Here is a 23677-nt window from a genome sequence, read left to right on the forward strand (position 1 = left end):
TCCTTACACAAAATGCCTGTGTCAAGATGTCCCAAGAAAGTAAAAATAGGTTGTGCTGATAGATACCAACCATTTTTCACTCTCTTCAAATGGACACTTCTAACCCCGTCACATGATAAATGCATTACACCACTACACTTTGACTTAAGACCGAAACATTTTCCAAAGCACCATCCACTTGAGGATTTATGAAGTACTGTCAGAGCACAATACATCATCAGCAGACATGCAAAATCTGTTTTCAGTCAAAGAGAGAAATTCTTGCAATTCATATTTCTTACTATTCATCTTGCAACTGTTCCTCCCAGGAGCTCCCAACAGCCAACAGATTGGCATTGACCTCAAGAACTTTCATTCGGATATTGTGTTTTAATTTTATCAGTAGTTTTTTTTTTTTTTTTTAAAGGCATTCTAGCACTTCCTGTAACATAGGAGGATACAGCTGCTGAGCAACGATTGTACATTAAAAAAAGAAAAGAAAGCAACACATTTAAATACCGGTTATATGTCCACAATAATTATTAAAATTCCTAACAATTTAAATGAGGACAAGCAACCCCCCCTACTCCAAGATAAAAAAAAATAAAAGGAAATCTTTAGCAAATGTTTAAATCTTATTCTCATCCACTTTTTGACAAATTTGTCAAACTATCAAGTTGAAGTCAATTTTTATTTTAAAATCTCGTTTTAATTCGTATTCAAAAACAAGATTCCAAGCATACAGTTCACAATTACAATTACTTAGTAATTGGAAAACAATTAGACAGGGAATGGTGCCTCAAAGAACTGGGTCTGGCGACTGAAGAGTACCTTTGTGGACTGAGAGTGTGAGAAGTTGGATGAGGGTGTGAGACTGTTAAGGTATAAATAGTTTCAGGCAGGAGACCATTGTTCCATCTATCCACAGTGTTCCTGTGGTGCATCTTTAATAACCCTGAATTTGTTGACAAGAATCTGTCTAGTTCCTCCTTGAAACCCATTAAGGTTTCTTGTTCCACCACCTGTGCCAGCAATCTGTGCCACAAGCTTACTGACTTTTTAGTAGAAAGAAATCCTCCTACATTTCCTATTTTCTTTTGTTGTCCTTAATTTGTAAATATGACCCCTTTAGCTCAAATTCTGTGCATGGCATAAAAGCTTATTTTGATCAAATTTGCCCAAACCTTTCTTAATTTAACACACTTCTATCATATCTCCTTTTAGTCTTCTCTTTTCAAGAGAGAAAAGGCCCAGGGTAGTACAAGTTAATCTTTTCTCAAGTATCATTCCCTTAACTTCTGGGATTAACTGTGGTGCTCTTCTCTGCACCCACTTTAATAACTGAATATCCTTTTCAAAAATATCCCCATCCTCAATGATGGTGGAACCCAGCACGAGTGCAAAAGACAAGGCTGAAGCGTTTGCAACCAACTTCAGCCAGAAGTGCCGAGTGGATGATCCATATCGGCCTACTCCCAAGGTCCCCACCATCACAAAAGCCATTCTTCAGCCAATTCGATTCACTCTACGTGATATCAAGAAATGGCTGAGCGCACTGGACACAGCAAAGGCTATGGGCCCCGACAACATCCTGGTTATTGTGCTGAAGACTTGTGCTCCAGAACTAGCCGCGCCTCTAGCCAGGCTGTTCCAGTACAGCTACAACACTGGCATCTATCCGACCTTGTGGAAAACTGCCCAGGTATGTCCTGTCCACAAAAAGCAGGACAAATCCAACCCGGCCAATTACCGTCCCATTAGTCTACTCTCAATCATCAGCAAAGTGATGGAAGGTGTCATCGACAGTGCTATCAAGCGGCACTTACTCACCAATAACCTGCTCACTGATGCCCAGTTTGGGTTCCGCCAAGACCACTCGGCTCCCGACCTCATTGCAGCCTTGGTCCAAACATGGACAAAGGAGCTGAATTCCAGAGGTGAGGCGAGAGTGACTGCCCTTGACATCAAGGCAGCATTTGACCGAGTCTGGCATCAAGGAGCCCTAGTAAAACTGAAGTCAATGGGAATCAGGGGGAAAACTCTCCACTGGCTGGAGCCATACCTAGCACAAAGGAAGATGGTTGTGGTGGTTGAAGGTCAATTATCACAGCCCCAGGACATTGCTGCAGGAGTTCCTCAGGGCAGTGTCCTAGGCCCAACCATCTTCAGCTGCTTCATCAATGACCTTCCCTCCAACATAAGGTCAGAAATGGGGATGTTCGCTGATGACTGCACAGTGTTCGGCGCCATTCGCAACTCCACAGATAATGAAGCAGTCCATGCCCGCATGCACCAAGACCTGGACGACGTTCAGGCTTGGGCTGATAAATGGCAGGTAACATTCGCGCCACAGAAGTGTCAGGCAATGACTATCTCCAACAAGCGAGAGTCTAACCGCCTCATGACATTCAATGGCATTGCCATCGCCGAATCCCCCACTATCAATATCCTAGGGGTCACCATTAACCAGAAACTTAACTGGACCAGCCACATAAATACTGTGGCAACAAGAGCAGGTCCGAGGCTAGGTATTCTGCGGCGAGTGTCTCATTTCCTGACTCCCCAAACCCTTTCCACCATCTACAAGGCACAAGTAAGGAGTGTGATGGAATACTTTCCACTTGCCTGGATGAGTACAGCGCCAACAACATTCAAGAAGCTAGACACCATCCAGGACAAAGCAACCCGCTTGATTGGCACCCCATCCACCACCTTAAACATTCACTCCCTCCACCACTGGCGTACCGTGGCTGCAGTGTGTACCATCTACAAGATGCACGGCAGCAACTTGCCAAGGCTTCTTCGGCAGCACCTCCCAAACCCGCGACCTCTACCACCTAGAAGGACAAGGGCAGCAGGCGCATTGGAACATCACCACCTCCAAGTTCCCCTCCAAGTCACACACCATTCTGACTTAGAAGTATATTGCTGATCCTTCATCGTTGCTGGGTCAAAATCCTGGAACTCCCTCCCTAACAGTACTGTGGGAGTATCATCACCACACGGACTGCAGCGGTTCACCACCACCTTCTCAAGGGCAAGTAGGGATGGGCAATAAATGCTGGCATTGCCAGCGACGCCCTGATCCCATAAACAAATAAAAAAATATATAGGGAGACCAAAACTGCACAAAGTACTCCAGATGTGGTCTGAACATCCAATTGTTACTTAAAAAAAAAATTAAAGTTCTATTAATTGTGAAGCATAAAAGTGCTTAAAATGAGCCAAGATACATCTTTAATGTAATTTTTTTTTTAAAAATCCAGCAGAGCATAATTAGCTAAATGCACATACTACTGAAAGGAGACCTTATACATGCTGAAGAGTTTAGACAAGATACAAGTAGTATGGTTAATGCCTCTGAGAAATATACCACCAAATTTGTGCCCTCATTTTGGTTTCCCCTTCAGAGGTCCATGAACTGATGTATTCTAAGTAAAATACGTGAAGGAAAGTGTGTATACCTACTGCAGTTACAAAGCCTATGTAATTACTTGCTGAGTGGTGTGCTGGGGCCTTAACCTTTTACAATTTATATAAATGACTTGGATGAAGGGACCAAAGGTATGTTTGCTAAATTTGCTGATGACACAAAAATAGGTAGGAAAGTAAATTGTGAAGAGGACATAAGGAGGCTACAAAGGGATATAGATAGGCTTGAGGGGCCAAATGGCCTACTCCTATCTTCTATGTATCTATGTAAGTGAGTGGGCAAAGATCTGGCAAATGGAGTATAATGTGGGAAAATGTGAAATTGTCCATTTTGGCAGGAAGAATATAAAAGAAGCATATTATCGAAATGGCGACAGATTTCAGAGCTCTGAGATGCAGACGGATCTGGGTGTCCTAGTGCATGAATCGCAAAAGGTTAGTATGCAGGTACAGCAAGTAAGTAGGAAAACTAATAGAATGTTATCGTTTATTGCGAGGGGAATTGAAGACAAAAGTAGGAAGGTTATGCTTCAGTTATACAGGGCATTGGTAAGACCACATCTGGAGTACTGTGTACAGTATTGGTCAGTAAGGATGTAAATGCGTGGAAGCAGTTCAGAGAAGGTTTACTAGACTAATACCTGGAATGGGCAGCTTGTCTTATGAGGAAAGGTTGGACAGGCTAGGCTTGTATCCGCTGGAGTTTAAAAGTGACTTGATTGAAACATACAAGATCCTGAGGGGTCTGGACAGGGTGGATGTGGAGAGGATGTTTCCTCTTGTGGGAGAATAAAGAACTAGGGTCACTGTTTAAAAATAAGGGGTCACCCAATTAAGACAGAGATGAGGAGAAATTTTTTCTCAGAGGGTTGAGAGTCTTTGGAACTCTCTTCCTCAGAGGGCAGTGGAAGCAGAGTCTTTGAATATTTTTAAGGCAGAGGTAGATAGATTCTTGATAAGCAAGGGGGTGAAAGGTTATCGGGGTAGGCGGGAATGTGGAGTAATCAGATTAGCCATGATCTTATTGAATGGCGGAGCAAGCTCGAAGGGCCTACTCCTGCTCCTAATTCGTATATGTTCGTATGTTCACATGTCAAGGCTGTTCTTGAGTTATCAGCTTTTTGGAGGCTGTGTAGTTTTTTCAGAAGCCACTGGATAGCTTTTGCTGTAGTTCTAGGTTGGCATGAAGGCCTCTACGCATGTCTGTATAAATATGTGTGTTGGTGTTTTTCTCTGTCCTTTTGTTTTTACCTTGAATTCTTTGTGTAGTTTGCTAAATTGTAAAAGTAGAATAGTCACTTGCTGAATCAGGTTTGCTGCAGCATGCATCAGTCCATCGAGAGGCTTGGGGGCTTAGTTCTTGCCCCATAGTAGCCCCAGTACAAATTCTTTGGACTTTTGTGATCACAGTAACCTTCGGGTCAATTCTGTAAGACAGTTACAGGAAACTTTGGTTTATCCGGAGGTTAACTATCCGGAATGCTCGATCCACCGGCAAAATTCAGGAGTCGGTTCAGTAAGTTTTTTTTCTTTTCGTTGCTTTTTTTTCCACTAGTCAGGCTCTGCAAGGTCTAGCTAAAACTGTTGCTTAGCTACAGAGACACTTGCAAGCTATGGCCGACTGTTTAGAAGCTGTTGAGTTTGTTGCTAGATACGGAGCTCAAAAGCTTCCGTATGTTTTAACATTAGCGCTGGTTTGTCCGGCAGTTTTGATGGGACGGCAACAGCTCGGTCCCGTCGGTGCCAGATATCACAAAGTTTCCTGTACATTCAACTCCATGACAAAGCCAAGTCGTGCACCACCAAGGTTGAAAATTGCAAGAGAAAAAAAAGAGGCAAGTCAAAATGCAGTGATTAGATGATAGGAGTACAGGAAAGACTGAGGGAGATAAGGGAGTTCCAGTTTTGAGATGCTGGGAAAGAATGAGTTAAGAGTAAAAGATGGTGCAAGGAGTCTTGATTTCTCACAGCTGAGGATGCAAGGAGGAGGAAGTGCATGTCAGATGGAATATTTCGAGTATCAGGATGAAGAGAGGGGAGTATCAGGACGAAGCGAGGGGAGTATCAGGACGAAGAGGAAAGTTCAGAAGAGCACTGACCGTACTATTATCAATCAAATGAGGGAGATAAGAAAGGTTGGGAAAGAAAGATTGATTGGAGGTTAGAAGTGACCATAAGCACAAAGGAGTCAGAGTTCATTCCTACTTCATATCAAATTTAGATCTCTGATCTGAAGAAACTACAAACTAATTTAGAACCCGATATTACTATTCATATACAAAATGAAATACTGCCAAAATGGAAGCAGTTGTAACGGCAATAAATACAATTCGTAGAATGAAAAGTAATTTTTAGAAAAAAGCGGGAAAAAATACAAAGTTTTGCTATTGCATCTCACTTACTGATCGTGTTTAATGTCCTGTGTCTACAGTGGAGGACAGAGGAAGTTTGGAGTGAGTCAGCCAAGTGTTTAGGACCATTACTAGCCAAAATACAGTAGAGGCTGAAGATTCAACAACTTTCTTCTGAAATGATGCTGTTGGATACAAGCGTGTAAATCATCAGATTCCTGTCTGTTATTGTAAAAGATTAACCATTTAAAAATAAATGAGTTAACACCTTTGCTAAAATAACAGAGGAATTTCAGATGAAAATGTTAAGTGTAATTTCAGGACCCTCAGAATTTATAAATAGTGGGACAAAGTTTAGAGAAGACAAGTGACTAAGTAGACTTTATACTGCCAACATGTGCAATTTACTTTTGTAAAGTGTTTAAAATATATACCTGTATATAGAACAGCCAGAAGGGGAATTATTAAAGTTCAGGGGATGGAACTTCCTTTAGGCCCATTTACAGGCTTGAAATAGGCACCACACATGGAGCACATGGCCCAACTGGGAGGCCCAAGGCTGGCCAGCAATTGGGCCTTGGGCCTCATTAACATTATTTGGGTGAACTGCCAGCGCCAGTCACACCTCCACAGGCAGCTTACCCATTTAAAAAATATATTTTTTTTTAAATTCGTTTTTATGGGATGTGGGCGTCACTGACAATGACAGCATTTATTGCTCATCCCTAATTGCCCTGGAGGTGGTGGTGAGCCGCCTTCTTGAACCGCTGCAGTCCGTGTGGTGATGGTGCTCCCACAGTGCTGTTAGGGAGGGAGTTCCAGGATTTTGAACCAGCGATGATGAAGGAACGGCGATATATTTCTAAGTTAGGATGGTGTGTGACTTGGGAGGGGAACTTGGGAGGTGGTGGTGCTGCCCTTGTCCTTCTAGGTGGAAGAGGCCGTGGGTTTGGGAGGTGCTGCCGAAGAAGCCTTGGCAAGTTGCTGCTGTGCATCTGTAGATGGTACACACTGCAACCACGGTACGCCAGTGGTGGAGGGAGTGAATGTTTAAGGTGGTGGATGGTGTGCCAATCAAGTGGGCTGCTTTGTCCTGGATGGTGTCCAGCTTCTTGAGTGTTGTTGGAGCTGCACTCATCCAGGCAAGTGGAGAGTATTCCATCACACTCCTTACTTGTGCCTTGTAGATGGTGGAAAGGCTTTGGGGAGTCAGGAGGTGAGACACTCGCCACAGAATGCCTAGCCTCTGACCTGCTCTTGTTACCACAGTATTGAGATGGCTGGTCCAGTTAAGCTTCTGGTCAATGGTGACGCCCAGGATGTTGATGGTGGGGGATTTGGCGATGGTAATGCCATTGAATGTCAAGGGGAGGTGGTTAGACTCTCGTTTGTTGGAGACAGTCATTGCCTGGCACTTCTGTGGCACGAATGTTACCTACCACCTATCAGCCGAAGCCTGATCGTCGTCCAGATCCTGTTGCATGCGGGCATGGACTGCTTCATTATCTGAGGAGTTGTGAATGCCGCTGAACACTGCAGTCATCAGCGAACATCCCCATTTCTGACCTTATGTTGGAGGGAAGGTCATTGATAAAAGTAACTGAAGATGGTTGGGCCTAGGACATTGTCCTGAGGAACTCCTGCAGTGATGTCCTGGAGCTGTGATGATTGACCTTCAATCACCAATGGCAGGCCACTTGGCTTGCTGGCAGTAGCCCAAAGGTGAGGCCCGGGAGGGATGGAGCAACAGGGGTGAATAAATCACGAGTCCTGTGGAGTCGGGGGAGCACTCCAGTTCCTCCTGACTCCACAGGAAATTATTTATTTATTTATTTTTTAAATTGCTTTTTGTTGAGGGCCACTGCATCGGCTGCTAAAGAATCCCAAGCAGAGCAGGCCTGGTTCCGGCTCCGCTCATTGCATTCCAATTTTGGCAAGGGGGCCTAAAACAAGCATTGGGTCTCGATCATTAAGTGTTCACCAGGGCGGGGTTGACAGTCTTCCAGGTGCCCTTTGGCACAGGACGTTGGTCCCTGAAATTGGCCCTCATTGCACCTGCTTTACGCTTGGCACAAGTCCCATTCCTATCCCCAGAAATCTTTACTCCCCACTCACTTCTTTCACCTTCACCAGAGGAATGGCCCTTTACTCTTGCTCTCATCATAACTTTCTTCAGCCATTGACCACCCTGGATTCATGCTATTCCTTTCTACTCTTTTGTGATTTAAGTATCCATTGAAGGCAGCTAATTTCAACAAAGTGCAGTCATTCCTGTTTTGCTTTGTTCTGTTTGCCAACACTATGAATTGGATAGCTACAAAACAGATTCACCAGAAACATATTGTTAAAGCCAAGGGGTTAATGTAACCACTGATGCCGATAGTTTTCATGGTCACAAATGTCCGAGGTCCACGGTAGGGGTTCCTTGGTAGCCAAAGTCTAGGTGCTGCTATTGCGCAGATCTGCAATTAAAACTCTATCAACGTTAGTGCCTACAGTGACTGCCTCAGCATTTAACAGCGAGCTTTTGGAGGATCTCTTTTGTACTAACAATCATCATACCACAAGCAAATGGGACTGGTTTGTCAGCTTTGAATCCAAGCCTGGTGGCCCTTCAAAAACTTCTAATTTAGATGAGTGGCAGTAGCATTTTAAATCCTTCATTACGGAAGTCCTAAGCTCCTGTTCCTTCAATCACCTGTCAGCAAAATCAAGAGTCCAGCAAGTGATTATTTACAAACTACAGCATTTTATAACCTTACCAATTTTTTTCAAATGCTTAAATGCTTGAAAAAATTGCATTTGTCACAGGATACCCAACAACAACTTGTATTTACATAGTGCCTTTAACATAGTAAAATATCCCAAGGCGCTGCACAGGAGTATTTTAAGACAAAAAATTTGACACGAGCCACATAAGGATAAATTAGGGCAGGTGACCAAAAGCTTGGTCAAAGAGGTAGGCTTTGAGGAGCAGCTTAAAAGGAGGAAAGAGGGGTAGTGAGGCAGAGAGGTTTAGGCAGGGAATTCCAGAGCTTAGGACCTAGGCAACAGAAGGCACGGCCACCAATGGTTGAGTGATTATAATCAGGGATGCTCAAGAGGCCAGAATTAGAGGAGCGCAGATATCTCGGGAGGGGTTGTGGGGCTGAAGGAGATTAGAGATAGGAAGGGGCAAGGCCATGGAAGGATTTGAAAACAAGGATGAGAATTTTGAAATTGAGGTGCTGCTTAACTGGGAGCCAATGTAGGTCAGCGAACACAGGGGTGATGGATGAACGGGACTTGGTGCGGGTTAGGGCACGGGCTGCCGAGTTTTGGATCACCTCAAGTTTACATAGGGTGGAATGTGGGAGGCCAGCCAGGAGTGCGTTGGAATAGTTAAGTCTAGAGGTAACAAAGGCATAGATGAGGGTTTCAGCAGCGAATGAGCTGAGGCAAGGGTGCTGACAGGCAATGTTACGGAGGTGGAAGTAGGCGGTCTTTGTTATGCTGCGGATATGTGGTCGGAAGCTCATTTCAGGGTCAAATATGACACCAAGGTTGCGAACAGTGTGGTTCAGCCTCAGACAGATGTTAGGGAGAGGGATAGAGTCAGTCACTAGGGAATGGAGTTTGCGGTGGGGACCGAAAACAATGGTAAGTAACACATTAAAAAACCACCAGTCACCCACAACATTTAGTGTCTTGAACCTTGAATAAAAAGGTGCTTTAAAAAAAATTATGTTTTTATTTTCATCACTTGCGCTTCACTACTTGCCATTTGGAAATTTTCTGCCTGTTGTCATGTGACACAAATGGTCATGGCGAACTCCAAGTACTGTACATGTAACTTGCATGTATTTCTAAGACGGTAACAGGTCATTCAGCCAAATAGTCTGTGTTGGTGTTTACCCTTCATGAGAACAAATAGTTCCAATCACATTTACCTACCCTATTCCTATACCCCTTTAATCCCTTTTTCTTCATCCACCAATCCAATCTAATGTTGAATGTTATCATTTTTACCTCAACCACTAAGCCTGGAAGCGAATTCTACATCCTCACAACTCTCTGGGTTTCTCCTGACATTGTCGTCGGCCTCCACCACAAACTGTTGCCTAGCCACCAATTCCAACCCCCTCCTTGGCCATTGTCTCAGGCGGAATCACACTGTTCGCAACCACGGTGTCCTACTTCACCCTGAGCTTCCGACACCATATCCTCTCCATCACAAATACGGCTCACTTTCATCTCTGTAACATCATCTGCCTGCACCCCTGCCTCAGCTTATCTGCTACTGAAACCCTCATCCATACTTCTGCTACCTCCAGACTCGCATATTCCAATGCTCTCCAGGCCAGCCTCTCATCTTCCACCCTCTATTCACATGAGGTTATCCAAAATTCTGCTGCATGTATTCTATCCGGCACCAAGTCCCATTCACGCATCACCAGTGCTCGCTGACCTACATTGGCTCCAGTCCACCAACGCCTCAATTTCAAAATGCTCATGTTCAAATCCCTTCAAAACCTCATACCTCCCTGTCTCACTAACATCCTCCAGATCTACAACCCGCCGAAATCTCTGCTTTCCTCCAACTCTGGACTCCTGTGCACCTCCCATTCCCTTCACCCCACCATTGCAGTCATGACTTCAGCTGTCCAGGCCCCAAATTCCCTCCCTAAACCTCTCTGTTTCTCAATCTCCTTAAAATGTACCTCTTTGACCAAGCTTTGAGTCACCTGTCCCAATAGCTCATACAAAAGCAAAATACTGCAGATGCTGCAAATCTGAAATGAAAACAGAAAATGCTGGAAATACTCAGTAGATCAGGCAGCATCTGTGGAGAAAGAAACAGAGTTAATGTTTCAGGTCGATGACCCTTTGTCAGAATTGGGAAAAGTTAGAGATGTACCAGGTTTTAAGCAAGTAGAGAGGCGGGGAAGGGGAGGAAAGAACAAAAGGGAAGGTCTGTGATAGGATGCAAGGCAGGAGAGACAAAGATAAAAGGGACGATGGTGCAAGGCACCAATATCCTAATATCTCATTCTTTGGCTCTGTAAATTTTTGTCTTATTACTTAACTGCGGAGCACTTGGGATGTTTTTCCTACATTAAATGCACTATATAAATGCACGTTGTGGCTGTCACACTGCTCTGCAAGGGAAGATTTCAAAAAGTACAGTAGCATTATAAAGGATAAGATCTACTCATGTGAACTACTATCAAACCGTTGAGAAAATAATTGTATAAAAATCTTAAATTGTAACAGGGAATTGTATGTTAATTTGCCAGATGCACACCCATTCTGCGGGTATCTTGATCTCCGAGAGTTTTGTTGCGGTCTTCCTCAGTATTGTCTATAACCCCCGATTTAGTGTCACCCGCAAATTTCAGCATAGTTTAGGGGAAGCTAGATAAGTACACGAGAGAAAAGGGAATAGAAGGATATGGTGATAAGGTTAGATGTTGTAGGGTGGGAGGAGGCTCATGAAGGGCATAAACAGCAGCACAGACCAGTTGGACCAAATGGCCGGTTTCTGTGCTGTAAATTCTATATAATTCTATGTACATAGCTCAGTTCTGTTTCATAGTGTAAAGTCAATAGCAGACATCTGTTCTATTCAATTGGTAAGTTTAGCAGCTCAGACATTTGCAGCTTTCAAAGTCTTTCTGGGGCTAGCAAACTTGTCCCAAATGTATAATTTGTACAATGCTAGGTCTTGTAGAACCGAAAGAGGCATGACATTGACATATATTATTCATACATGCACAGAAATGAGTTTCTCAAGCACACCAATAATATTGCTTCAAAGATTAAAAACAGATGGACCTCAAAAAGGAGGCAAGGCACCAAATGTGTAGTTATCAAACACCTATGCATCTGTTGCCCATGTAGGCCAAACTAAGCCAATGTGGTACAAATTATTCTGTAGTAGAGCATATCCAGTAAACTGTATTTTACTGTATTGTAGCATTGGAAAGGATACCTACGGATTCTACAAAACAACAACCTGCTAATCTCTTGTCCCTACACTCAAAGACCAAACTTCTGCATAAATAAAGCTGTTATAAACTGAAGCATTTCAGTTCATTCCATTGTGTTCTAAAATCAGTACAAAAAACTTCTGGCTACACGTTAAGTGATCGAGAAGGTTCGAGCTATTTGATCTCACACACCAGCTGGTCCCTCTCCAAGATTTCTTAAACAAAGGGACTTAAGAATATAATCCACCTTCTTAAATAGATTTTTGCAGCCTCCCAAAGAGCAAAAAACCAACCACACACATGAATTCTCACTACCACAGAAGAGGATAATTTAACTGCTATTTAGCAGGATGTGCATTTTCCAGGTCTAAACATCAATACAATGATGTGTGTAGGGATCGGTGCTGGGTCCCCTTGCTGTTTGTGATCTACATAAATGATTTGGATGAGAATGTAAAAGGTATGATCAGTAAGTTCGCAGATGACACGAAAATTGGTGGGGTGGTAAATTGCGAGGAGGAAAGCCTCAGGCTACAGGACAATATAAACGGGTTGGTCAGATGGGCGGAAAAGTGGCAAATGGAATTTAACCCTAAAAAGTGCGAGGTGATGCATTCTGGACGGACAAATAAGGCAAGGGAATACACAATGAGTGGTAGGACCCTAGGAAGTACAGAGGGTCAGAGGGACCTTGGTGTACATGTACATAGATCCCTGAAGGCAGCGGAACAGGTAGATAAGGTGGTTAAAAAGGCATATGGGATACTTGCCTTCATTAGCCGAGGCATAGAGTATAAGAGCAGGGAGGTTATGATGGAGCTGTACAAAACGCTGGTAAGGCCACAGCTGGAGTACTGTGTGCAGTTCTGGTCGCCTCACTATAGGAAGGATGTGATTGCATTGGAGAGGGTGCAGAGGAGATTTACCAGGATGTTACCTGGGCTGGAGCGCCTCAGCTATGAAGAAAGACTGAACAGGCTGAGGTCGTTTTCCTTGGAGCAAAGGCGGCTGAGGGGGGACCTGATTGAGGTGTACAAAATGATGAGGGGCATAGATAGGGTAGATAAAGAGGGACTTTTCCCCTTAGTAGGGGGGTCAATAACAAGGGGGCATAGATTCGAGGTAAGGGGCAGGAGGTTTAGAGGGGATTTGAGGAGGAACTTTTTCACCCAGAGGGTGGTTGGAGTCTGGAACTCACTGCCTGAAAGGGTGGTAGAGGCAGGAACCCTCTCAACATTCAAGAAGCATTTGGATGAGCACTTTAAATGCCATTGCATACAAGGCTATGGACCAAATGCTGGAAAATGGGATTAGATTGGACAGGGCTTGATGGACGGCGCAGACACGATGGGCCGAAGGGCCTCTTTCTGCGCTGTAAAATTCTATGACTCTAGTTGTATTTCTTGCCAAAGACATCAAAAGATCCTGATACAATACAGTATAAAACCAAAATAGGGAGAATTTGGAGGAAGAAAGAGAGGAGAAATGAGGACCTCCCTACAGTAAGGAAGGGTTATCCAGGCTGTTCTTATGCACCTCCTGGCAGTCTTAGTACAGATTATACACCTTTTCTGGTCAGAGGCAGTATTTGGCAAAAGAAAATGCTAAAAGATGGAAAATACCATTTAAAAATAAATCTCAGAAACAAACCTATAATACATTCGTTTTTGTCTAGTTTGTAATGAAGTGAAGGTTCAACTGAAATGTTCAACCATAGGAAACAGTACAATCTCCCTTTATTAGGGCGTGTAATGATCTATAAGAACATAAGAAATAGGAGCAGGAGTAGGAGTAGGCCAATCGGCCCCTCGAGCCTGCTCCGCCATTCAATAAGATCATGGCTGATCTGATCCTAACCGCCAATCTACTATCATAGAACCATCTCCTGAATCTAACAGAATTAGACACACGAAATAGGAGCAGGATCAGGCTACACGGTCCCTGGGCCCGCTCCGCTACCCACAGGGCCATGACCGATCCAAACCTAGACTCATGTCCAAATTCCTGCCCGCTCCCCATAACCCTTTATTCCCTTTACTTCTAGGAAACTGTCTATTTCTGTTTTAAATTTATGTAATGATGTAGCTTCTACAGCTTTTTGGGGCAGCATATTCCATGGACCTACCACCCTCTGAGTGAAGTAGTTCCTCCTCATCTCAGTTTTGAAAGAGCAGCCCCTTATTCTAAGACTATGCCCCCTAGTTCTAGCTTCACCCATCATCGGGAACATCCTCCCCGCATCCACCCGATCCAACCCCTTCACAATCTTATATGTTTCAATAAGATCGCCTCTCATTCTTCTGAACTCCAATGAGTAGAGTCCCAATCTACTCAACCTCTCCTCATATGTCCAAACCCTCATCCCCGGGATTAACCGAGTGAACCTTCTTTGTACTGACTCGAGAGCAAGTATGTCTTTTCTTATGTATGGACACCAAAACTGTATGCAGTATTCCAGGTGCGGTCTCACCAATACCTTGTACAACTGAAGCAATACCTCCCTATTTTTATATTCTATCCCCCTAGCAATGAAAGCCAACATTCCATTGGCCTTCTTAATCACTTGCTGCACCTGCATACTAACCTTTTGAGTTTCGTGCACCAGGACCCCCAGATCCCTTTGTACTTCAGTACTTTCCAGTTTCTTGCCATTAAGATAATAACTTGCTCTACGATTTTTCCTGCCAAAGTGCATAACCTCACACTTTCCAGTATTGTATTCCATCTGCCAAATCTCTGCCCACTTACTTAGCCTGTCTATGTCCCCTTGCAGGTTTTTTATGCCCTCCTCACTCACTACTTTCCCTCCCATCTTAGTATCATCTGCAAACTTCGATATGTTACACTCGGTCCCCTCCGCCAAATCGTTAATATAGATTGTAGAGAGTTGGGGACCCAGCACTGACCCCTACTCAAAGGAATACTAAAGAACCAGGTGATCAACCTACTAGTTACAGGAAACTTTGTGCTATCCGGCACCGACGGGACCGAGCTGTTGCCGTTCCCTCAAAACTGCCGGACACTCCAGCGCTAATGTTGAAAGATACGGAAGCTGTCAACAAACCCTGTTGCTTAGCAACAGCTTCTAAACAGTCCAAGCATCTCTGTAGCGTCTCTGTAGCTTAGCAACAGCTTCAGCAGAGCTTGACTGTTGAGGAAAAAAGCAACGAGAAGAAAAAAAACCTAACGAAAACGGCTCCTGATTTTTGCCGGTGGCTCGAGCATTCCGGACAGTTAGCCTCCGGATAACACAAAGTTTCCTGTACAATAGATTATTTTTCTTCACTTTCCTCTCAAACTGCATGCAACACCAGCACAGAACAGTGGGCCAGATTTTGCTGTCAAAATAACGGCAAGGCTAACAGCGCTCTCGGTTAATCATGCATCAATGGTACATCAGGCGAGGAGGTGTGCGGTTAAACGCAAATATCCAAAAGTTGCTGTCCAAGTTGTTGGAGATTTTAAAATGTCAAATTTGAAGAACTTTATCTTTTCATTTGCCTATTTTTTCCCTCTCTCTTTTAATCCAATCTTCTTTCCCTCTTTTTTTTTCTGTACCTGATTCGACATTGAATTCACACTCTCTAATTTACACTTCCTTCTCAGTCCTTCACTGTTTATTTCTCAATCCTTCAACCTGATTAGTGTTAAGAGATACACAGTCGGTTGCCCTGCTCACTCAGGTCCCAGTTTCTCTCACTGAGCCACTATCAGCTCGCACTTTCAACTAATTAGTGGGCAAAAATGTTCCAAGCTGGAGGGTGCATGTGCAAATCTAACTAACGGGAGATGTCATTAGATGCCCTGCTACAGCAAAATCTGGCCCAATATCTCTGACCCTAAATAAGAAAAGCTGGAAACACACAGCAGGTCAATCAGCATCTGTGGAGACAACAAAGTCAACGATTTAGGTGCAGACCCTTCATCAGAACTGTAACACAAGGGACAGACAGGCATATTAATGGGGCGAGGTGAAATGTACAAAAAACAAAAACACAGAAGGAAGCATCACTGGAATGATGCATGAAATCATCTCCGTCAAGTAACAGACAGAGGCATTAAAGAAACAAAAGACATCTAAATACCTAAGGAAGTGAGAAGCTTAAAGAAAATGCGAGAAATTAAGAGTATGGACTGAAAAGAGGTTTGCAACTATTTTCTCAATTTTCCCCAGAGTCTCTCATTCTTTAGTGGCTCTTTTTTCTTTAATGCTTCCATTTATTACTTCAGAGATGATCTGTTACATCATTCCACAGATACTTCTTCTGTGCTCGTTTACCTCCCACTTTACTGTTAAGATGCCTGCCCATCTCTTATTTTCAGATCTGAAGGATATGCATCTGAAAAGTTAACTGTCCTTTTCACAGATGCCGACTGACTTGCTATGCATTTCCAACATTTTTCCATTTTTGTTTTAGATTTCTAACATCTGCAGCATTTTGCTTTTTAATATCTTTGACTCTACGTTGTGTATTTCATATAATTTCAGACAAAGTAATGTGTGATCTTGAAGTATTTATTTTTGGCAATATTATTTTCAATTGATAGCAATCCTTTAGGCATAGCAATTCATGTTTTGTTTCATAAGGTGCAAACTGGAGCTTCAAACCAGAAGCTATAAAAACTAATAGCACAGTGCACTTTCAAGAATGGGTTTGTAATACTCTGCGGAAGACACTTTCACATGAGAAGTAAATCTCAGCTGGGACATGAACCAGACCACCTTCTATTAACACTAGCAGAGACTTAAACAGTTCTAGAACCAGCTGATCGTAGTTTTCTGCAGGAGGCATGCCGATGGCTGATAGACTCATTCTTAAAAATACAAAGGTATCTCTGAACATTTTAAATTCTCCAAACTTCTCTTTAGAAGTCTTTTAAGGACTGAGTTCAGTTACTGACATTGCCTGACAGGCCAGCGCACACCCACTGATGCAAGCTTTGAATTCTGTCAATAAATGACAGTTCTGCTGCTCACAGAGCAGAGTTGTGGTCAGTTCCAAGGATGCTCAATGGTATACTCCAGCTGCCTATGCCACCATCAGAGATACACAAACAACTAGTGATACACAGCTGGCAAATGAAGCAGTACGAGGGGCCCATGCCCATCTGGGCTTATTTACTTTAGTGATCTGCAGGAAGAGAGAATAATCTTAGGTAGAGAACTGCTCTACGCCATGTGCTCTTAAAAAAGAAACTTCACTTAACCCTTTGCTGTACTATTTTCAGGAGCATTTTAAGGCTCAACAGGATAATGTGTCAATGTAAATTTTAAGAATCTGGTTTTGATACTTTATTAATAGCAGATAAATCTCTGAATCAGGCGTTTGACAGACTATGGACTTGAGCACATTATCTGGGCTGGCTGAGGGAGTGCTGCATTGTCGGCGGTACCATCTTACGGATAAAGACATGTTACACTGAGGCCCTATCTGCTGGCTCAGGTAGATATAAACAATCTTATGGCACTATTTTAAGAGGGACAGGGAGTTCCCCCATGGTCCTAGCCAATGTCTCCGGAGATGAGGGGGTTGACGTATGAGGAAAGGTTGAGTAGGTTGGGCCTCTACTCATTGGAGTTCAGAAGAATGAGAGGCGATCTGATCGAAACATATAAGATTGTGAGGGGGCTTGATTGGGTGGATGCGGTGAGGATGTTTCCACTGATGGGTGAGACTAGAACTCGGGGGCATAAATTTAAAATGGAGATAGACAGTTTCCTAGCAGATAAGGGAATTAGGGGTTACGGGGAGAGGGCAGGGAAGTGGCCGTGAGCCTAGATTCGGATCAGCCATGATCCTATTGAATGGCGGAGCAGGCCCGAGGGGCCGTATGGCCTACTCCTGCTCCTACTTCTTATGTTCTTATTAATGTCTCCTTTAAGCTGCGCGGCCACACAGCGCTCTGCAGCTTCTGCACAGCCAGCTCACCGGCTTTTAAATAGGAAAACCGCGCATGTGCGGTATTTTAAAGGGGCCACGCAACCAAAAAAAATTAAAGGGAACATTGGTCCAAGCCAACATTTTTCCCTCAACAGCAAAAAAAAAAATCACATTATTTGGTCATTGATTCATTTGCTGTTTGTGGGATCTTTCTCTGCATATTTCTGATGCCTCATTTGCCTACATAACAAGTGACTGCACTTCAGAGAATAATCTTGTAAAGGACTTTGGGATATCCTGAGGATGTGATAAAGCATTATATAAATGCAAGTTAATTCTTTAGAAATCTAAATAACAAATCAGGAGCCAGCAGTAGTCCTTCTGTGAAACAACCAAAGGCTGTAAAACATGTTTGTAGGAATTAAAGACAAATCCTATCAGAATTAAACAGGCTTCTAGCATACTGGAGAAGAGGGTGATGGACACATGCAAAAGTCACCCCGGTAAGGAAATAACGGGAAATTTCCGTTTTTATCCTTAAATTCGAGATTAAATCATATTCACCACCCAAAATATTTTTGTTACTTTATCATTGGAAATTGGTAAAAATTGAATTTAATAACCCTTAGTAACACCCATACATTCTGTTCACCTATTTGTACTTGCACATTTTCCAATTATCATACATAAAGTTTGACTTCGGTTTGTGTACGCGCGCGTGTACTTGTAGATAAACACAAATAAAAATGGACAGCCAGGTATTGGAATGGATATATTGTAGCTTATAAAAGATTTATATGCAAGTACAGTACAACCAAATCCAATTGGCATGTCATCTTTACAGAATATATTCACTTTGCCATACCCGTTTCTGCATGTCTTCAATTTGCTGCTGAGGAATAGTCTTTAAAATACTGTACATTTCAGAAAGCTTATCTTCAGGTATGACCACAGAAGCTCTGGAAAATGAACACAGAGATAATAATGGTTAGATTTATACAACTGAATATGGAAGGATTTCCCCAATTTTCTCTCTCCCTCTTCTGAAGCCACAGACTTATGCTGATGTATGACTGCATGGAAACCAGCAGTACCATGCCAAGAAGCAAATCCTCACACATGAAGCTTTAGCATGAACTGTTTATATCTGTGCATTAGGCAAGTATAAAATCCTGAATATGAGCATGAACTCACATACTCATTAATATCACTGGGAACTGGGAATCTTCTCAACTCAGCTCCAGACATGTCTGAAAGACAAAGCCCTAATGGGTAGGGTGGTCCTAGCCGGCCAAAGAAAATTAGAGGGAACTTAGCTCTCAAGTGAATAATTAAATGTTTGAATCATTGAAGGTCTGAGAAACAACAGCTGAACTTTTAACGGTTCAATCATAGAATCTTACAGCACAGGAGGAGGTCATTCAGCCTATCGCGCCAGCTCTTTGAAAGAGCTATCCAATTAGTCCCACTCCCCTGTTCTTTGCCCATAGCCCTACAAATTTTTACTCCAAGTATTTATCCAATTCCCTTTTGAATGTTATTATTGAATGTTCTTCCACCACCCGTTCAGGCAGTGCATTCCAGATCACAACTCGCTGCGTGATCCCCCCCCCGTCTTGCCTCTGGTTCTTTTTCAAATTACCTGTACCTTAAATCCGTCTCCTCTGGTTATCGACCCTTCTGCCACTGGAAACATGCTATTTCAGTCAAAATAGTACTGAGACTTACTTATGCTTCTTGGCATTGGTGAAATCACTTTACACTTACACTATCTAATTAAGCTTGTCGTGCAATGCCATTTTCATATTTATCTGAGATTTCTGCAACCTGTGTGATGTTACTGGCATCATTTTGCAAAGTTATTCTCAAAAGTACATTTACAGAAAAAAGTCATATTTAATCACAAACATGTTTCTGTGATAAAAGAAACACCATTACATTTTCTTCAACAATGACCTAGAAATACCTGGGGCCCTTTTCTGCTGGTGTAAATATAAATACAAGTTGCAGTTTGAAGATGGAGCAGAGTCCTCTGGAGGCCCAAATGGGCAGAAGGAAAAAAAACATTTTTTAAACTCCTCAGCTCCCACTGGAGCCACTCCCAACTAGTCAAGGTAATCACTCCCCTCTGGAATCAACTGCCTTACTCTAATTAAAGGATTGAATCTCATGCACGTTTCACCCATTAATTAATGTACTCTCACATGGAGATTTGAAAACTTGAAGAGGATAAACCATTGTAATGGCAAGAAGGGGGGGGGGGGGGGAAAAAATCGGTATCTAAAAATCATTGGGCCTGAATTTGCAGTCAGATGCTTCCGAATCGCAATAAATCTACGAACCTGACAATCCTGGATCCAAGGAGACTCGCGCTTCTGGGCCTCTAAGCGTAGGCCTCCATAGAGGCCCACGTATCCCAGGGGCGCATGCGGTTTGCAAGCGCCCCTGGGATCACGTGGGCCGGCCCAACCAATCAGAAAGGGGGATTCCCATTATGTTTATGGGGATTCCATTTTTGTACGGAATCCCCATAAGCTTAATATGAATCACCCAAAGAACACATGTACACAACCTTGAAATAAAAAAATTTACATGTTTAAAATTAGTTAAATTAAAATTTCATTAAACATTAAAAAAAATTACATTTTTTGAAAAATATTTAAACATTTTTTAAGGGGCCAAAAATAAAACACTTATTTTACAAGTTTTTGAATGTTTTAATATTTATTTTCACATTACGCTGGTAAAAGAAGGCCTTACGCCTGCTTTTACCAGGCGTAAGAGTTTGTTGGGCATTCGCTGGGTAAGAGTTGGACAAATAGCCAGCGGATGGCCATTTTCCGGGGACGCAGAGGATCTGTCAATAAGATCCTTGACGGATTGCAAGTTCCGGGTTTTTGCACATGTGCAGCCCATGCGCAAACCCGGAACTTGCGAGGCACTTATGGCCACATACGCGGTCATAGGCCATGGAAAATCCGGGCCAGTGTGTTTCGGGGGGGGGGGGGGGGGGGGGGGGGCGGGGGGAAGAAGCAGAAAGAGAGCAATTAAAGAAAAAATCAAGTACCACATACCTGATGTATATCAACAGTCATAATAGAGACACAGATTACAGAAACTAAATTTAAAATCTGAACTAATTTTTCTGAAAAGCTTAAATTTAATTTGAATAATATTTCACCCATCACAAGCTCTCCACCAATTAAAATCTTCCCCAGCAATCAAATATTTGAAAATATAAAAGCTAGTAATTTATAAAGTAAAAATTAATTGAAAATTAACGGTCTCGGTAGAAGTTGTGACAAATTTAATAGGTAAAAGGGTTCAGACAACAAAAAATCATTTTGCATTCATTCTTACTACTGCTACATTCTGCTGGAGAAAAAAAACTGGTGAAATTCCAGCACGCTGCATACCTTTTCCAGTCCAGTACTTCTGAAAACGGGAGGATATAAGAATCTCCAACAATTACAGGAATGCAGCCTGCTTGAAGGACATCACTTAGGATAGCTTGCCCAAGACGTGCTCCACGCAACACAATGCAAAACATGGCTTCCTGTCATCAAAGAGAAATAACATCAGCCTGACGGTCTCTTCAAGGTTTTAGATGCTATAAATCTTGCATAAAGCCCATAAATACCTAATACGTAAATTAAAGAAACCAGGAAAAATCTGGAAAATTCAACATAAAAATCAAACTTAAAGTGGGAGATTTCTAAAAAGTGGACTGTGCATCCTCCTCTTTACTTCGGGCCACCTTTTGCAGGAGACCAGGAGAACTCCCAACCCAAGACCTTCTCCAGCTCTCTAGTCTCCCTGCCTTTAAAAGCCATCTTTTTGACAAAGGTTTTGGTCACATCTCCTAATTTCTCCCATCATGGCTCAGTATCTGTTCCTTCCCTCAACAGTAATGCACATTTTTTCCTACATTAAATCCTGCTGTATAAATGCAAATGGATGTTGTGGTCATCTACCCACATTCTCAGCCAAAGATTGAGGCCTATTGGGTAGAGGTAGATAACATCAAAACTAAAAGCTGGGGAAGAAAGAAGACATGGACCATGTACAGCAGGCACCTCAAAGCACTGGAGAGGTACCACCAACACTGCCTCCGCAAGGTCCTGCAAATCCGTTGGCAGGATAGGTGCACCAACGTCAGTGTTCTCGCTCAGGCCAACATCCCCAGCATCGAAGCTTTGACCACGCTCAATCAGCTCCGATGGACGGGCCATATCGTCCGCATGCCCGATACTCCCAAAACAAGCGCTCTACTCAGAGCTCAGACACGGCAAGAAAGCCCCAGGTGGGCAGAGGAAACACTTCAAGGACACCCCGAAAGCCTCCTTGAAAAAGTGTAACATCCCCACCGACACCTGGGAATCCCTGGCCCAAGACCGCACAAAGTGGAGGAGAAGCATCCGGGAAGGCGCCGAACCCCTCGAGTCTCTTCGCCTGGAACAAGCGGAAACCAAGCGCAAACAACAGAAGGAGTGCACGTCAACCCAAGCACCCCATCCACCCACCCCTTCAACCACCGTCTGCCCCACTTGCGACAGAGACTGTAGGTCCTGCATTGGACTCATCAGTCACCTGAACGCATTTTTAGTTCCAAGAGACTGCCCAAGAAGAAGAACTCATACAAAGAATATGATGATGTCACAGGCCATTACAGCAAAGTTTAAACAGTTCATATTAGCCATCTAAACATCTAGATGGGAGTACATCCTGAAAATCATTACCACATACTTAAAAATACATTATGCAGTTTTCATTAACTTTTTTATATAAATGGTGGTAGATATCACAGTGGACATCATGAATCAAGTCACGGCTTTGGGAAAGGAAGGTCGTGTTTTACTAATTTGATTGATTTTTTTTTTTTTTTTAAGTCATCAGGTTGGTGGATCGACAAAACCCAGTAGACATCATCAGCCTGGATTTTCAGAAAGCATTTGATAAGATACCTTTAATAGGTGAAGCTGCAAGATAGAATCTTGTGGAATTATTGGGAAGCTGCTACAGAGGATAAAGAACTAGCTGCATTCCCGTAGGCAGAAAGTCATCAATGGCCGTGGATCTACTTGGAGACCAGTTACTGGTGGTGTCCTGCAGGGATCAGTGTTAGGGCCTTTGCTCTTTACTATCTATATTAATGACCTAGACAAAGGGGTTGGGGGAAATGACTGGCAAGTTTACGATCGATACCAAGATTTGCGCAGGGGTTGGGAACATGCAAGAGATTAAACAACTGCAACCAGATCTCGATGTGCTGGGGGAATATGCTTTCGTTTGGCAAATGGCATTTAACTTGGAGATGTGCAGGACCAACGCTAAGCAAACTTACACCTTACAAGGAACAGAACTGAAGCCTGTGGTGAAAGAAAAAGATCTTGTTATTATAGTTCATAACCCTCTAAATGTTCACTACCAATCCCGTGAAGCTATAGCTAAAGCAAATACGGTACTGGGCTGCAGTCACACGACTATCCATTACAAAACAAAACATACCATTTTGTGCTTGTACATGACCTTGGATAGACCTCAGAATACTGTGCCCAGTTTTGGTCCTCTCAGTTGGTGGGTGATATGTAGGCTTTTGAAAAGGTTCAGAAGAGGGCCACAAGAATGGTTCCCAGTTTAAAACAAGTTAGCTACCCAGATAGTCTTAAAGAGCTGGGTCTATATACTTTAGAGAAGTGCACACTTAGAGGTGATTTGATGGAGGTCTATAAAATAATGAAAGAACAAATTATTTCAATTGGATAGGTCGGGGAGGACCGGGGTCACGCATATAAATTATGCAAGGGAAGAAATAGCTTAGATATTAAGATAATAGGAGACCAATGAAACAAGTTGTCAGCTTGTGCAGTGAGTGATGAATCGCTGTATACCTTCAAGAAAGAGCTGGACTGGTTGTTGGCTGGGGCGGAGATCGCATCATACAAGACATAGGTACCAAATAATACAAGTCATGGTCAATGTGGTCTCCTGGACTAGTTTTGTTTGCCTAGAGAGATTGGAGAGGAATTTTCCAGGTTTCACCCCCTTAATGGTCCTGGGATTT

General features: G+C 43.0%; 1 protein-coding gene across 3 annotated transcripts in view; it reads right to left on the reverse strand.

Annotated features, from left to right (window-relative positions):
- The window catches only part of ext2 (exostosin glycosyltransferase 2), a 168293-nt gene that overhangs the window by 92401 nt on the left and 52215 nt on the right, over positions 1-23677 (reverse strand). For all 3 annotated transcript variants that reach the window (XM_086008106.1, XM_086008104.1, XM_086008105.1), the window contains 2 exons: positions 21030-21169; positions 18479-18572 (listed from right to left, as the gene is read on the reverse strand). In XM_086008106.1, the coding sequence (XP_085864232.1) occupies positions 18479-18572; positions 21030-21169 (234 nt within the window). The remainder of the gene's footprint in view (positions 1-18478; positions 18573-21029; positions 21170-23677) is intronic.

This window comes from Somniosus microcephalus, chromosome 15, assembly GCF_052327205.1.
Source record: "Somniosus microcephalus isolate GS21.2 chromosome 15, FLI_Smic_1.0, whole genome shotgun sequence".
Taxonomy (NCBI): Eukaryota; Metazoa; Chordata; class Chondrichthyes; order Squaliformes; family Somniosidae; genus Somniosus; species Somniosus microcephalus.